The 18,046-nt window shown below is 36.5% G+C and overlaps 1 protein-coding gene across 6 annotated transcripts in view; it reads left to right on the plus strand.

Moving 5' to 3' along the window:
* The window catches only part of LOC132651219 (zinc finger protein 431-like), a 43,570-nt gene extending 28,238 nt beyond the window's left edge, over positions 1 to 15,332 (plus strand). For all 6 annotated transcript variants that reach the window (XM_060376467.1, XM_060376468.1, XM_060376466.1 and 3 more), the window contains exons 3-5: positions 8,968 to 9,094; positions 9,643 to 9,703; positions 11,331 to 15,332. In XM_060376467.1, the coding sequence (XP_060232450.1) occupies positions 8,968 to 9,094; positions 9,643 to 9,703; positions 11,331 to 12,972 (1,830 nt within the window). In that variant the 3' untranslated portion in view covers positions 12,973 to 15,332. The remainder of the gene's footprint in view (positions 1 to 8,967; positions 9,095 to 9,642; positions 9,704 to 11,330) is intronic.
* Positions 15,333 to 18,046: the final 2,714 nt, after the last annotated feature.

The following is an 18,046-nucleotide window of genomic DNA, read 5'->3' on the forward strand; positions in this document are numbered from 1 at the left end:
GGTGGAGCAGGAGGCTGAACAGTAGGAGCTGTCCTGTAGGGTCCTTCCTGAGGCAGAGTGGGAACCAGCAGGCAGAATCACCTACCTGAGAGGTCCCTTTTCCTAGCCCTGAACACAGTGGGGCATCTAAATGTCTTGACTACATTGGCTTCGGGTTGGGAGCAGAGAAAAGTCATTTCTGGAGCAGAAGGTTAAAATGAAAGCTTTATTTTCTGAGCTCAGGGTCAGTTCAGGATCTGAATGGTGCTTTATTGTGTATTTAAAGGATTAAATCCACAAAAGCAGGGCCCCTTGGTGAGTGCTGGGGTTATCCAATCAAATTTTAACATTGTGGGTTTAGCAAGGGAATTTCTGTTGGAGGCTGTGCTGATACAGGCCACTGGGCTCAAGACCTTTAACTGTTTTCCAAGACATTTGGTCTGGAATCCAAGGTCCTTAATTTATGTCCCTTGACATTTGGTCCTGAACTCAAGATGATAAAGAAACAAAGTTGTGTGAGTTCTATCCATAATAAGGCAGAGCTTTGTAAATGACATAATTTTACAGTTTAGCCACCTTGGTTAAGGTAACAGCAATTTTTCTGAGTTAACTGAAAATTAGGAAAATGTTTCAAGGGGTAGGGTGGGAAGTAGAGCTGCAAGCTCAGGTGAAGTTAGTATTTTACTTGGAGAGGGTTGGGGCTCTGGAGGCTGCCTCCTTACACACTATGGGGCTGCATGTTCACAAAGTGTTTGCAGGACAGGTTTGAAAATAGACATGTCCTTGGTAGGATGCAAACTCAGAGAAGCCTAGTTTCTAGTACCTTTTCCAAGTTCTGACCTTGGCATTTAACATTTAGATATAAGATTCATTTGGAGTTAATTTTGTTGAGGTTGTAAATAACATGTGTTGAGTAGCACTTCCTTACACAGCTGTGATGTAAACAAGTAGAATTGTTGATGTAAGGGATTTACCAATACTTAGATGACAGGAAGTCACACCAAGTAGAATTTAGCTAAGGGCTAAGTAGATAAGTAGCATGCCATGCAGGCCTGTTAGAGATTAGGATGCTAGGAAACACATGTTTGCTCAAGATGATAGTCAACAAATTTGTCTCCAACCATAACCAAGGAGACAGCCCTTATGCATACCAACTATTGGCCCATCTCCATGCCAAAGAAGAGGCATATAACAAGCTGCTTAATTGCCATTATAGACTCACAGCCAACATTAAAGACTGGTGTGTTATAAAGTTGCAGTTTTCTTCTTGAGAAAAGCATAGCTCTGTCACATGGGGAAGACATCTGGTGAAAACCAATTGAACAGGAAAAACACTATTGTGTTGAGGGTTTCTCTGATCAAACAAAGCTTTCCCCAAGAGCCTCATGTATGTAGAATCACCTAACTTCTTCTCACACTTCTCAAATATGCTTGGCAGAGCTAATAGAACCTGTGGCCTGCACTTTGGGAGATTTCCCCAAAATTCTGAGGTAATTAAAATAAAGCAGTGTTCCTTTTCTAAAACCAGCAATAGGGTGAGCTGCAGGGTTGGGACATGTGAGGAGGGTTTCCTTCAGATTCTCAGAACCCCACTCTTTCTAACACATCAGTTCCAAAGTCACTGTGGTTTTGGTAAATAATGTTCTTGAGATCCTGTGTTCCCCCTTCCTTGTGCAGTTTTGTTTAATTATAATTCCTCATGATTTTATCCCACTTTATGAGACTGTCTGATCAATTCATAGATGTCTCCTGTTTCCTTCCATTTCTCCCCAGGAAGTAGTGTACAAGGTGCTATTCTTCTTAAGAAGCTTACTTGGTATAAGATATAGCTCATGGAAAACCTTGCCACCCTAGCTTTTGCATTTTCTACCTTTTACTTTTCCTAGTATTATAAACCCCTGAGACCTCTTACTTATACCATGTCACTGAATAATGACCTAGGGGAGTGGATTACAGAAATCATTCTAAGAATATTTTTGCTGTGTAAATCATCCAGTTGACTCAGTGGCTAGACTTGAACTCTCTAGCCCATATTGAAACTGTTTAATATATAACCTGGATCCTAAAAGAGACTTAAGGAAGACTGCATGTATGGAGTACAAAATTAGCTTTAGGCTGACTTCTCATATACCATTAACTAGCACTGGACACATGCTACTATTAAAGAGAACTTTTTTAATTAACCATTTAGTTGTGTGTGGCATTCTTTCTTCCTGGTGTGGATATTAATTCTATAATGGCTGCATTTTCAGCATTTTGGAAAAAATATTTCTGAGACAAGCTTTGTTGGCTCAGGTCACATTGATCCCAGTCTATTGCTCCCCAGATCCATGACTTTGCCTTTCTCTTGGTTAAAATTCCTAAATTCTTAAGTTAAAGTCTGTACACAGCAGAGTTTTAAACATTACTCATTTGAGACATATAATGAGCTGTCTATTGTGTGTGCAGTAGGAAGACAGTTTGGAAAAACTGAAGGTCAGATTTCTGGAAGTTTTAAACATTGTTTCCTAATGAATTTTTTTTTGTGAAAAATATTTCAATTTTACAAATAGGTTACAAAAATGATGTTGAGGAAGGAATGTGGATGAAACTTCAGAAGTATTTGATTAGCATCCTTTTACCATTCCAATAACAGCAGCCACAGTGTTGTGGCTTAAGGAACTCACTTCTAGGGTTAAAAGGCGTTTCTGAGCTGCAGAGGTGTCTCAACTATATATGGTGTTATGCAGTTACATAAGACAGATTTCACATCTTGTGCTGGAATACATATGGCAAGAACGAGACATAAAATTACTATTTAACATTATTTCCTTTATGGGAATCAGAAGGACTGGGTTTGCCTGAAATTGCTAGGGGGAATGATCTACAGCTCCATAGCGCACTTTTCTGGTGATCTCCATTTACAAAGAGAGTACTAGAGCATGGGGACTTAAAAAAAAGATCAGTTGTATCTAGAAAGTAATATGAATAGTGTAGGGGTCAATTTGCATTATTTTGTGGGAGGTATTACATTTCTGTTTATCTAATTTCTATATGTATACAATCAGAGGTAACATTGGTCTACTTCAAGTTTTTCTTGGTTGAGTGTCCTTGATGAAATCTTGACTTTATTTTTGGGCTTCTGTTATTGGCATTTTTGCTGTATTCTTTCACAAAAAAATGTGCACAATTTTCATTGTTGTGTTGTAAAGTAAGTACCGAAGTCATATTTGTCTCTATGTGTAATACTTCTTTATAAAACTGCTGAGAATTCTGAGTTATTTTTTCACATGGTAAATTCAGTTGGTACCATGCCATCATAGAATGGCTGGTTGCCAGCATCCAAAGAGCGAGCAGGTGCTGACCTAGGCACACTACACATATCTAGCTGATGGGCAGCTTTGTCTTCATGTAGGTCACCTAACATTTGAAATGGGGGCTGTCTGTCACATGGACACAGTTGCCTGTTTATGAATAACTTTTCTCTATCTGGGCTGCCTTGTCTGTCCTCACTGGAAGAAGATGCACTTAGTTTGTATGTAACTTGATGTGTTGAGGAGAGTTGATATGGGGAGGCTCCCCTTCTCTGAGAAGAAAGGGAGGAGAAGAAGGGGTAGAGGTGGGGAGGATGATACCAGAAAAGAGGAGATACAGAGCTGCAAGCAGGATATAAAGGGAAAAAAAATAAATGAAGTAATGAGAAAATGGCTGGTTTCTATGTAAGTGAGAGATTGTGTTGACTGATGATTTCTATAGATGGTTCTTCCATTGAGAGTGGAATTATCCTTAAGCATGTTGGCCCTGGGCTGGATAAAAATGTTAGGTGAGCCTGAGATGATGTAGAAACAAGAGAGCAAGGCAGGAAACAATATTTGCCATGGTTTTTGCCTAAGTTTTCTTGAAACTTGAGATTCTATCCTAGGATTCCAAAATGATGGATTCTGATCTGAAAAGACCAAACAAGTAAACTCATTCATAACCTGAGATATTTGGGGTTAGGGGTTTCAATCACAGCAGCACAGTTAGCAGGTTAGGAGAAAAAAGTTATGCCAAAAGTGACCTTGCTCCTGGACAGACCTGAAGATGTTCTCTTTTTTGAGGAATGTGGAAAATATCAGGACTTGAGATGGCAAAAGTCCAGACCTTAATTGGCTCTTCCTGTAGTACTTGGAAGTGCACAATGTTGAGTGTAGTGCATACAGAGGAAGTGGAGGTTATAGGATTTCAGTGGAAAATATGCTCCGTGAAAAATTAAGCTGGAGGTCATTTGTGTGGTAATTTGTCCTCAGATCTTTCTTATTCTGCTCATGATCTAAAAAATTTAGTAAGGTAGAGTTAAAAATTGGGGACTGATTTCTTAGGTGGTGATGTTTGTTTCATACCTGACTTGGATATTACTAATTAGTCAAGGCTACGTTTAAATTCTTGATTCTCATGTGTCAGCTTTCTGAATACAAGTCAAAGGATGGAAGATGTACCCCCAATGTGTTCTGTTTTGTCAACATATTTTACCAATGTTAATATTAAAATGCTTAATAGAATGTATGTATGTATTGTTTGAAGTCATATGCTTCTTTATGTTCTCATTTGTTACTACAGGGCACATCATGCTGAAGTTTTGCCTTGTAAGAGAATTTTCTAGAGGGGCTATATAATTCCACAACAATGAGATTTATTTCAAAAAAGCATGTTGTATATGTGTAATATGACTGAGTTCTTAGGCTATGACAGATATATGAAGATTTGATAACAGTTTGGGGTGTTTATTTTGACCATTTTAATTTGATGGTCAAGGTCATGTTGCCAGTTTTGCCTCTTGATATTTCAGAGAATGTATTAATATTATTCTTTTTTTATTTTTATTTATTACATTTATTTCCTATCCCATATACAGCCCCCTCCCTATCTCCTCTCAAGCCCACTGTCTCTCTCTTTCTCTGAGTGTATTAAATTTTTAAAGAGATTAGTTTGTTTTTTGACTTTACATCTAAAGGGCGATCCCTCCTTCCTCTGTTCTCAGTCCACCCCTACCCTTCTTTGTCCCCTCCCAGAAAAATGGAGCCCTACTCTCCCTGCATCACCCCATTACAGCACATCAAGTCACATCAGGACTGAACATATCCTCATCCACTAAAGACAGACAAGGCACGCCTGACAGGGGATGAGGATTTAAAAGCAGGCAGTAGAGTTCATAAAAGAAACAGTCCTTTTCACTTACCATTTAACGCATATGGACCAAACTGTCCTTAGTACACAGATAAGTTCAATAGGCCTAGGTTCAGAACATATGTTCCTTATTTGATATCTCATTTTCCGTAAGCCCTCCTGGGTCTGGGTTACTTGTCTCTGTTGGTCTTCTTGTTGCTTCCTATACCCTCCAGATTCTTCCATCTTTCCCCCAGTACTATCATAAGACCCCCAGAGATCCACCCAATGCTTATTTGCAAGTTCTAGATTCTGTCTCCATTGGCTACTAGGTGGAGCCTCTGAGAAAATGGGCATATTTAGGCTTTTCTATATGCACAGCAAAACAACATTTACAATTTCATTGGCTGGCTGACTAGTTTAAGGTGGGTCTCAAGCTGGCCCAATTATTGGTTGGACATTCCCTCAGTCTTTGTTCCCTCATTATCCCTAAACTTCTTGTAGGCAGGGTAATTTTTGGATCATGAGTTTTATGGTTCAGTTGTTGTTCCCTCTCTCCAATAGTCCTGTCTGGCTAGGGGGTAGTCATTTCATTTTCCATGTCTCTTTTCCCCTGTTCATTCGTTAGGAGTCTCAGCTAGGATCACACCCACATGCTATCAGGAACCTTCCCTGTCAAATGACTCCAAAGAGAAATGCCTTCAGTTTCCCTTCTTGTTCTGAGCCCTCTCACCTCCTACTACAATTCTCCCCACATTTGATACCCACATTTGTTTCCCACCCCATTCCAACTTCTGCCCAGTTCCCTCTCTTTATCCATTTGTGCTGTTTGTTCTGTTTTCTATTCTGAGTGACATTCTGGCAACCTCACATGGACCTTCTTGTTACTTAGCTTCTCTGGGTGTGTGGATTGTAGTATGATTATAAGCAATGTGTTTCTTTCTGTGTCTGGTTACCTCTCTCAGGATGATCTTTTATAGTTCAGTCCATTTGCCTACAAGTTCCATGATTTCTCATTTTTAATAACTGAGGAGTATTCCATTGTGTAAGTGTACTAGAAGTTCTTTATCCATTTCTCAGTTCTGGCTGTTATGAATAAAACAGCTATGAACATAGTAGCACAATTGTCCTTATTCTATAATGGAACATCTTTTGGATGTATTCCCTGGAGTGGCATAGCTGGGTAATAAGGTAGAATTATTCCCAATTTTCTGAAAATGCACCAGTTTAATTACCAGAGAAGTTGTACAAGTTTGCACTCCCATCAGCCCTGGAGGAAAGTTCCCTTTTCTCCACATCCTCACCAGCATGTGTTGTCACTTGAGTTTTTCATCTTAGTCATTTGAGTGGTGTAAGATGTAATCTTAGAGTCGTTTTGATTTCCATTTGTCTGATGGCTAAGGACTTTGATCATTTCCTTAAGTGTTTCTTGGCCATATGAGATTCCTCAGTTGTGACTTCTCAGTTTAGCTCTGAACCCCATTTTTAAATTGGTTTATTTGATTAGTTGGTGTTTAATTTCTTAATTTCTTTGTATATTTTGGATATTACATTTTTGTCTGATGTATGGTTGATGCAGATATTTCTCCAATCTGTTGACTGATGTTTTGTTCTATTGATAGTATCCTTTGACTTATAGAAGCTTTTCAGTTTCTTGAGATGCCATTTATTAATTGTTGATCTCAGAGCCTGTGCTGCTGCTGTTCTCCTGTGTTAATACATTCCAGACTTTTCTCCACCTTGTCTTCTAAATGATTTAGAGTCTCTGGTGAAGGTCTTAGATCCCCTTAGACTGGATTTTCTTCAGGATGAAACAAAGGCTTTATTTTCATTTTTCTACATATAGACATCTAGTTACACTACCACCATTTGTTGAAGATGCTGTCTTTTTTCCATTGTATGATTTTGGCTTCTTTGTTGAAAGTAAAGTTCCAGTAGGAGTGTGGATTTATTTCTGTGTCCTTACTCCAATTGTGCAGGATTGGTCTGCTATCAAGGGTATTTTATTTCTCCATTTGAAGTTAATGTTTGCTTTTTCATGGTCTGTAAAGAATTATGTTGCAATGTTGTTGGGAAATGGATTGAACTCATAGAATCCATTTTTTAAGAATGCTGTTTTAGAGAAGGGGATTAAGGGAGTGTTTCATGGGGAGGAAGAAGTGGGGGGAATTCAAAGTGAATAAAGTGTAATTAATAAAAAATTTTAAAAAAGAATGCTGTTTTACTATGTTAACCCTATATATCCATGAGTTTGGGAGATCTTTCCATCTTCTGAGATTTTCTTCAGTTTCTTTCTTTAAAGACTTCAAATTTTAGTCATAGAGGTATTTCACTTGCTTGTTTAGAGTTACAACAAAATATTTTATGTTGTTTGTGGCTACTGTTCAGGGTGTTTCCTAAATTTCATTCTCAGCCCATTTTTCATTTGTATACAAAAGGACTGATGAAATTTTTAGTTAATTGTGATCCCAGCCACTTTGTGGAAATTGTCAATTGTAGGAATTCTCTGGTAGAATTTCTTGTGTCACCTAGGTATACAAGTAATTCATCTGCAAATAGTGATACTTTGAATTTCCAATTTGTATACTTCCTTTCCAATTTGTATCTCCTTGATAACCTTCAGTTGTCTTATTGATTTAGTTAGGACTTAAGGAGTATATTGAAGAAATATGGAGAGTGGAGGCATCCTTGTCCTGTACTTCATATGAGTGGAATTTCTTTAGTTTCTCTCCAAATGGTTTGATGTTGGCTATCAGCTTGCTTTTTACTGCCTTTATTATGTTAAGTATGTGCCTGATGTCTTGTATGCCTGATTTCTCCAAGTCTTTTAACATGAAGGAGTGTTGGATTTTGTCAAAGGCTTTATTTCATTTAATGAGATGATCATGTAATCTTGGTCTTTCAGTTTGTTTATATGGTGGATTACATTGATGGGTTTTTATATGTTGAACAATCCCTGTATCCCTGAGATTAAGCCTATTTGTTCATTGTGTGTATCTTTGATGTGTTGTTCTTGGATTTGGTTTGCGAACGAGTATGTTATTGAATATATTTGTTACAGACAGCTATTAGCTGTCATGTGGGTGCTGGGCATTTAACCCAGGTCCTCTGGAAGAACAGACAGTTTCTTAACCACTGAGCCATACCTCCATCCGCCATGTTGCCTATTTATGATCAACATTTACAGTACTAGTATTTTCATTTTTCCTTTTGTAATTGTTCAAACATACGTTTCATTTTAGCAAGATCGTATTAATATTACTGTTTAAAATGAGGCACTTAATGTTTCTAGACATGTCTGCACAACTAGAGAGAATGTATAACTCTTTGTAGAAAGTTAAAGAAAGATCTTTAAGGTTTTTTTTTATCTTGTTTGTTTGATTAATTTTTTAATATTATTCAGGATTTTATTATGTACCCCTGAGTGTCCTGGAACTTATTGCATAGAGCAGGCTAGCATTCAGCTCTATGAGATACACCAGCCTCTGTTTTCTTTGTTTTGGAATTAAACTCATCAGAAAATACACCCAGCCTGTCCATTGTTATTAGATTAAGGAATCGTTTATATTATTTCTCAGATGTGGACTCAGAATTGTTGATCTGTTTATTCTCTCTATCTATCTATCTGTTACTTGACATTTGTCTTGCAAATCTAAATCCTGGTTAAAGGATGAAAAAATTAGAGAGGTAAACTTCTCTATTCAGTTTCGTCCTAAAAAGAGTTAAGTTATTATATTAAAACTTGTGTGTCACAAAATATGTAGAAGAAACACCAGAATACTTTGAAAATATTTTAAACGAAGTATACATTTCCAGTGTTCTAAGTATCATTCTTTCTGTTGTATACGTGTGTGGATATTTTAGACTGCATTGACCTACAATGATGTCCATGTGAACTTCACTCGAGAAGAGTGGGCTTTGCTGGATCCTTCCCAGAGGAATCTCTACAAAGATGTAATGCTAGAGATCTACAGGAACCTCACTGCTATAGGTAGAACAATGAATTTTCTTTACTTTTTTTTTTTAGAGATAATTGTGACTGTATTTGATCATTAATATTTTCAAGTGGGATATGTTGGTTCAGAAACCCCAAGATTAACAAAAATGCTCATATCATAAAAGTGGAGAGCGCCTTCTTTTGAGAACAATCCCTTGTTACAGTAGTGCCTCTCATAATGAGTCCAGGTCTTTCTAAATGCCTTTACCCTCATTTAAACCATTAGCACAATCTCAAAGTTCAGCCCTTGAACTTGAACAATTGAACAACATCAACAAAAATTATATACCACATTACACAGCTTTATTGCTATATAATACAAAAAGAAAAAAAAAATTGGTGCTTATTTTCATTTAATTAACAATGAAGGATAAATGACAAATATGGGAAAAAATATTTATTCATTATTGATCTGCTTCTGGAATTTCTCTTGAAGATGAGGAAGAAAGAGGTGAATGGTTCATTGATTGACCAGAGATCACAACTTAAATTTTGTATTACTTCCAATAATACATCATACATTTTCTCTTACTGTATTTTAGGCTACAATTGGGAAGGTCATAATATGGAAGATCATTGTCAAAGTTCTAGAAGACATGCAAGGTAATTTTCATGTGTAAGCTGAAATGAATATGTTTCTGAGAAAATTTTAATATGTTCTGGAAGTTTGAAAGAGAAGAGACAGTGTAAATGAACTCCTTTAAGTGTATTTATTGATGGTGACTAAGTTGTTACTAAACCATGTGCCTCCATGTTAGGTATTTGATGTGTGTTTGCAAGGTTCTCCTCTAATAAAGAATGCAAGGAAATCATACCTTACACAAGGTCAATGTTTAAATCATTTGCTCATTATCTCTATGAGGTAGAAATGCAGTTTGTTTAGTCTCCTACAACTTAGATATCGCCAAATGTATTCAGAGTAAATAGGTGATGAAAGTATATTCATAACATTATACTAATCAACTAGTGCATAGTAAAATGGTGTTACTCATATACTTGCAGTAATGTTGCTAAATTTTGTGAGGAGAGCAGTTTTTTAGACTCAAGAATGTTGTTTCGGCAAAATCATAATCCCTATAGCACATGTCTCTGATGAACAAAACTCAAATGTGTGAATGCATCATGAAACCATGTCATTCTTTTAATAGGTATATCATATATCACAATGGATACAGTAATATATATATATATATATATATATATATATATATATATATATATATATATATTCAATGAAACAGTTAACCACCCAGAACAATTCAAAAATACAGTAGTCTCCATTTTGAGTAGATGTTTAAAAAGTGATACCTTTTATGCTTTATATGGGTTATTAAGAGCTGCCAGCAGTGCAAATAATGACACAAAAGCTTTTTAATATTTTAAAGCTTAGACAGTTTTACTAGGCAGATACTGAACCGTTTTTTTCCCCTAGTACATATAAACCAAGTATAGTGTCCCGATGCATGTCCAGCTCTACCTTCTTCATGTTCAAGTCTGTCTGTTAACCTCACTGTCCTTCTGGTGAATTGCCTGTCATTCGCTTTCTTCTTCCCTCTCACTCAGAAGTTCTGCCCTCCATCTATGCCATGCTATCAGTTGTCAGCTCTTTATGATTTCCAATAAATGAGGAAGGACAAATGTGTAGAAAATATAGGACTGGTGATGGGCCACAGAACTAAAAATACTATGATCTCATCAGCACTTAGCTCTCTCCTGACTCAGCAATCAGCATTCACGTATACTGACACACTTTCATACAATATACACCAACATCAATTAACTGGTTATTCAACTTCATAAGGAATTCTCACAAAATCACACTGCAGAAAATGTAAGTTTTAGGAAATATATAAATTATTACGTTTGTTACAGTTATCTTTGCATATTTAATATGGCGCACAGTGTAGGGAAATTTATTAATCCAATCAGTGTGTTAAAGCTCCGAGGTCTTGCAGTTTTCTACAAATCTATGGTAAAACATCTTATAGAAGAAAGTATTGTATAAATGTAAGCCAGGTTACAAATATTTTTACCATTACGGCTATTTTCAAATATGCAAAACAACTCGTAGAGATGGCGAACACCATGAATATAAAAATAATGATGAAAACTCCAGATGTTATTCCTCTTTACCTTTACACCAAATTGTAAAATTAAGTGACATGGACAAAAATATTCATTATTGTAATGAATGTGGTAAAGTTTTCATATGTGCCTATTATCTTTGCAGGTATGAAAACAGTGATAGCAGAGACAAACCCTCTGAAGATACTCAATATAATGAAATATTTGCACCTCACAGTGGTTCCCACACATATGAAAGTATCCATACTGTTGAGGATTGCTATGAATGTAACCAATATGGGAACGCCTTTGCACATAACAGTCATCTCCTAAAACATAAAAGGACACATATAGGAGAGAAACCTAATGAATGTACACAATATGGTAAAGCCTTTGCATGTAACAGTGATCTCCTAAGACACGAAAGAACTCACACTGGAGAGAAACCTTATGAATGTAACCAGTGTGGTAAAGCCTTTCCATGTAATATTGAACTCCTAAGACATGAAAGAACTCACACTGGAGAGAAACCTTATGGATGTAACCAATGTGGTAAAGCCTTTGCACATAACAGTAGTGTCCTGAGACATCAAAGAACTCACACTGGAGAGAAACCTTATGAATGTAAGCAGTGTGGTAAATCCTTTGCACAGAACTTTAATCTCCTAATGCATGGAAGATCTCACACTGGAGAGAAACCTTATGAATGTAACCAATGTGGTAAAGCCTTTGGTCGTAAAAGTCATCTCTTAACACATGAAAGAACTCACACTGCCGAGAAACCTTATGAATGTAACCAATGTGCTGAAACCTTTGCACGTAACAATAGTCTCCTGGTACACTATAGAACTCACACTGGAGAGAAACCTTACCAATGTAACCAATGTGGTAAAGCCTTTACATGTAACAGTAGTCTCATGCTACATAAAAGAGCTCACACTGGTGAGAAACCTTATGGATGTAACAAATGTGGCAAAGCCTTTGCACATAACAGTAGTGTCCTGAGACATCAAAGAACTCACACTGGAGAGAAACCTTATGAATGTAAGCAGTGTGGTAAATCCTTTGCACAGAGCTGTCTTCTCCTAATACATGGGAGAACCCACACTGGAGAGAAACCTTATGAATGTAACCAATGTGGTAAAGCCTTTGTTCGTAAAAGTCATCTCTTAACACATGAAAGAACTCACACTGGAGAGAAACATTATGAATGTAACCAATGTGCTAGAACTTTTGCATGTAACAGTAGTCTCATGCTACATAAAAGAACTCACACTGGAGAGAAACCTTACCAATGTAACCAATGTGGTAAAGCCTTTACATGTAACAGTAGTCTCATTCTACATAAAAGAGCTCACACTGGTGAGAAACCTTATGAATGTAACCAATGTGGTAAAGCCTTTCTACGTAAAAGTAATCTCTTAACACATGAAAGAACTCACACTGGAGAGAAACCTTATGAATGTAACCAATGTGCTAAAACCTTTGCACGTAACAATAGTCTCCTGGTACATTACAGAACTCACACTGGAGAGAAACCTTACCAATGTAACCAATGTGGTAAAGCCTTTACATGTAACAGTAGTCTCATGCTACATAAAAGAGCTCACACTGGAGAGAAACCTTATGAATGTAACCAATGTGGTAAAGCCTTTCTACGTAAAAGTAATCTCTTAACACATGAAAGAACTCACACTGGAGAGAAACCTTATGAATGTAACCAATGTGCTAAAACCTTTGCATATAACAGTAGTCTCCTGGTACATAAAAGAACTCACACTGGAGAGCAATTTCATGCATGTAACTAGTGTGTTAAAGTCTTTGCATGTAACTGTGTCCTCCTAAGACATAAAAAAAACTCATACTGGAGAGAAACCTTATGAATGTGATGAATGTCACAAAGCCTTTACACAGACCAGTATTCTAAAAGATAAGAGAACTCTCACTGGAGATTAACCTTATGAATGTAACCAATGTGGTAAATAAAGCCTTTGCATGTAACAGTAAACTCTGAAAAGATAAGAGAACTCATACTGGAGAGACACCTTATGAATGCAACCAAGGTGGTAAACCCTTTGCATGGAACAGTCATCTGCTAGTACATAAAAGAACTCACACTGAAGAGAAACCTTATGACTGCAACCACTGTGCTAAAACCTTTGCATGTAACAGTAGTCCCCTGGTGCATAAAAAACTCACACTCCAGAGAAACCTTACAAATATAACCAATGTGATAAAGCCTTTACATGTAGCAGTAGTCTTATGCTACATAAAAGAGCTCACACTGGAGAGAAATCTTATGAATGTAACCAATGTGGTAAAACCTTTTGCATGTAACAGTGTTCTCCTAAGACATAAAAGAACTCACACTGGAGAGAATCTTTATGAACGTAACCAATGTGGTAAATAAAGCCTTTGCATGTAACAGTAATCTCTGAAAACGTAAGAGAACTCATACTGGAGAGACACCTTATGAATGCAACCAAGGTGGTAAAGTCATTACATATAACAGTGTCTCCTAATACATAAACTCACACTGGAGAGAAACATTATGGGATGTGTCCTATGTGTAAAGCCTTTGCACAAAACAGTCATTTCCTAATATAAACTTGCTCTTCTTCCTGAAGATACCTGATAAAAGGATCAGATGAATGAGGAGGAGGTCCCCCCATCAGTGGACTTGGAAAGGGGCATGGTGTAGATGAGGGACTGGGAGGGAATGAGGGATAGGGACACGGCTGGTTTACAGAGTTAATAAAATGTAACTGATAAGAAAAAAATAAAATTTGAGAGAAAAACCCTTTCTCTTCACAATCATGTCCAAAGTCATGAAAGAATTCATACTGGAAAGAAAGACTATGAGACTATTTAACATTGTGAAACTATTAAACATTTGTATAATCATCATGAACGAATTTGTACAGGGAGAAACTTTTTGAACATGTTAAGATGTGAGGCCTTTGCACATATCTATATTCTACATCATCATAAAACTTTCAAAATGGAGAGAAAATCTAAGAATATGAACAAATGTCATCCAGGTACTACTGGTTGATTAAGGCCACATAATGTTCTTGGGATCTAAACTGTGATGCCTACCCACCAAATGAACCAGAAAGTTACAGAGTTTCTGACCTTGAAAATCATAAACATCTTTGCCATTTTACAACTAAATTTTTAACATCAGTCAGGGTTTAGGGATATGGGATTTGTTTATGTCATTGAGGAAGTCAGCTGATGCAAAATGTAGGTTTTGCAATCAAAACAATCATCCATTTGTCCTTTTGTGATTAGGAAAAGGTAATATGGATAAAGAAAGAGAATATGTGGTTTGGGTCTGTCATTATGTTAGGGGACCAGAAACCATGGTATGGAAATTTGATATTTATGGGAACAAAAGTTGAGTAATGAATGCTGGTCAGCTATTGGTAATTTTACAGCTTTCTGAGGGACTATGAACTTAACCTTGGTTTCACCCTATAATTCAATGGAGGCTAGTATCAAAAAGGCACTACTTAGGACAAATTTCTTTTGCTCATTCCCACATGCAAATTACTTTTTCAAGTTTTGCATCCCACAGTCATCCTCAAGTATATAAAATACAGATACTAGAAACCTCACCCATGTAATCAATATGATAAAGCCTTTTCTTAATAAAGTTATGTCCATGCAAGAATACATAGTGCAGTGAAACCCTATGAGTAAACAAAGTTGTAAAGCCTTTTCATGTAGTTGCCTTTGAAATCATGAGAAACAGTCATGCTGCAAAGAAACGCTATGAGTGTGGTCAGTATGGTAAAGTTTTGTGCTTCATGGTACCATTATAGAAGAGTAAAATGTTAGTGTGTGAGCAACCAGTTAAAGCCTTTGCAGATCACAGTAGATTTTGAGAAACTTAAAGAACTAATTCTGAAAGAAATCTATTAGAATAAAAGATTTGTTAAGATCTTTGAAGAACCAAATTGCATTCAGTTAAAGGAGATTATATGGAGGAAAAATTCTAACAAGTGTCAACAATGTATTCATGCTTTATGGCATCCATCCTTATGTTGTTTCCAATTGAAACTAATATGGACAAAAGACCTATGAATTTAAACAATAAGGCAACTCTTCTAGATTTCAAAGTTCTCTCCAATTGCATGAAATAAATCATCCAGTTGTAAAATTTTGGGGTGTGTATTAATGCCTTTTTCTGTGACAAAACGCAATGTCTAAAGCAAATATCAAATGTGTTTAATTTGCCTTATGGTTCCAGAGGTATATGGGATCACTATGAAATGGGTTTCACAAGTGTCACACATGGGAGCTAGGAAGTTTGGAACTCACATCCTCAACCTGAAGCATGAAGTAGAGAGTGGGAAATACAAATGGTATGCAGTTGAAAACTATTAAGCCCACTCCAGGTAACATACTTCCTCCAGGAGGGCTGCTTTTCCTAAGCATTCCCAAATGATACCACCAACTGAGAAAGATTAATTTCTCTGACTTCAAGCCTACGTGTTTGATTACTGTTACATGAAGGAATTCTTGATGAAGAAAAACTCTGTAGATAACCCTATAGATGCCTCAACACCTGAGGTACAGGAATGAATGCTTACACATGAACAACATTTATGAGCAAACATTTGTTTACCAATTTCTTTTAATTTAAATTATGTGATATCAGTGTGTCTTTGTTTATGTGCCTGTGCATTCTGATCTCCCGATCTTTTGATCTTCTTGTACAAGGAATTCCAGGGAGTTGTCAAAAACATGATCTTGGTTCTGGGAATAAACTTGTCTTAACTGCACAGCCATGTCTCTAGTACTGTAAATATCTTAACTACTTTATATATAATCTTAATGTCAAACTGTAGAAACTAATTCATAGAAGAAAGCAACTGTGTTTAAGATTTGATATAAAATCTTAATAGATTTTATGAAAGATTTGATGACTGTAGACATAGTTGATGTATTCATTTTCAAGAAAAGAACCCTTTTTAAACTTTTTCAACATAGACTTGTAAGAAGTAAATTATTCATGTTCACTTATAATGTCAATTTTGTTCTGTATTGTGAAACATTAGAGTAGGTATTGGAGTTTGCTGTATGTGTAGAAAATTCATTCACAGAAGTTTATTAGGCCATTCTGATATTTTTTTTTTTTGTAGCTGCTGTTCATCTTCTAATGCATTTCCACTTGGTGTTAGGTATTTTCCTGCTGCAGTGTATAAAATGGGATTCCCATCACCTGTCTGGTCCATTGCTTATTTATTAAGATGTTTTTTTCAAGCCTGGCTTGGATGTCAGTAATTTGTCAAGGCTACATTTGAAGTCTTGATTCTCATGTTCCAGCCTTTGGAGTACAATTCCAAGGGTGGAAGATATTCTCCCAATTTATTCTATTTTGCCATATTTTTACCAATGTTAATGTTAAACTGCTTAATAGTGTGTACGTAGAGATGTATATGTGTTTGTCTGTATTTGAAGTTCCATGCTTCTTCATGTTCCCATTAGCTACTTATGGCACATCATCTTGAAGTAGTGCCTTCTAAGAGAATTGGCTAGAGGTAATAGACAGTGTAACAACAATGAGATTTATTTCAAAAAAAAATGTGTGTGTGTGTGTGTGTGTGTGTGTGTGTAATGTGACTATGGCCATAACAGATATGTGAAGACTTGGAGAGAGCTTTGTAGAGTTTGTTATCATTGGTATATGATTTTCAAGGTCATGTTGCCAGTTTTGATTACCACAAACATTCCTCACTGAGCTCATTAATACTCAAATAGTCTCAGTTCAAACATTTCATCAGTAAAATATTGTGTCCTATTCAAATTGTAAACATTGTTATTTAAGGGTGGAAGAAATAACCTGAATTATAAATGCTGTTTGCAAATGAAAATGATATACTGCTATCTTCTTTTGGAGTGTATTAGTTCATTACTAGGAGTAAAGAGTTGTTCTTTCTCAGAACTACAAGTGAATGTCAGAGAATTGTCTCAGTGGTTCAAGTTGGTTGTTGCTAAGCCTGATGATTTGAGTTCAATACCTGGGTAGCCTGTATTACTCCCAAAGATTTTTGTTGTATCTCTGTTCTTGGGTTGCTGTAAACTAACACACGAGGACATAGGTAAATAATTTTTAGACCTAAAAAGGGCCCGTGTGGTCAATAGCAAAAAAGACCTTTGCATTTCATGTCAAGAACTCACATACCTGATGTAGATAATAAGTAGCAATAGTTGTCTTCTCATCAGCACATGCATACCATGTGTATACACACAAACACATTCAAATATTTTTAAATGGATGAAATTAACAAAGCAAAGAACCCACTTACTAAAAATGACAAATCATTTTCAAGTGTAAATAATTGTAGAATTTGAAGAATTACTAATGTTCATTAAAAGAAAAGTGTTTCTTTGTATATTATATTTTATCCTTTCATTCATTGATTCAAGGTTATTTTAAATACATATCTCAGCTTGACCCAGAGGGGCATCCCTGTCATCATAGATATGGTAGTCAGTGGCAGACTGACTCAATCTCTGAGATTGCGGCCTGGTTTGTCCACAGAGTTAGTGCTCCTACTTGTTTGTTTTTGAGAGAGCATTTGTTTGTACATTGACTGGCTCTCTGGGACCCACTGTAGATCTGGCTGGCCTCATATTTACATAAGTCTGCCTGCCCCTTCATCCTTGAGTTCTGGTATTACAGGTGTGACATAATGCCCAGCTCCACAGATTGAGTTCTAAAAGATATAGACTTTATCTCAAAGTATAATTTTCCCCCTTAGGGATAGTCTCCACAGTGCTGATAGATGTATTTTCATTGAAGTTTTCTGAAGTTGTGCTCTCTGTCCTTTGTGTAAGTGAGAAGTGTAGCATTGTATCATCCACCTGTCA

Source organism: Meriones unguiculatus, assembly GCF_030254825.1.
Source record: "Meriones unguiculatus strain TT.TT164.6M chromosome 13 unlocalized genomic scaffold, Bangor_MerUng_6.1 Chr13_unordered_Scaffold_41, whole genome shotgun sequence".
Taxonomy (NCBI): domain Eukaryota; kingdom Metazoa; phylum Chordata; class Mammalia; order Rodentia; family Muridae; genus Meriones; species Meriones unguiculatus.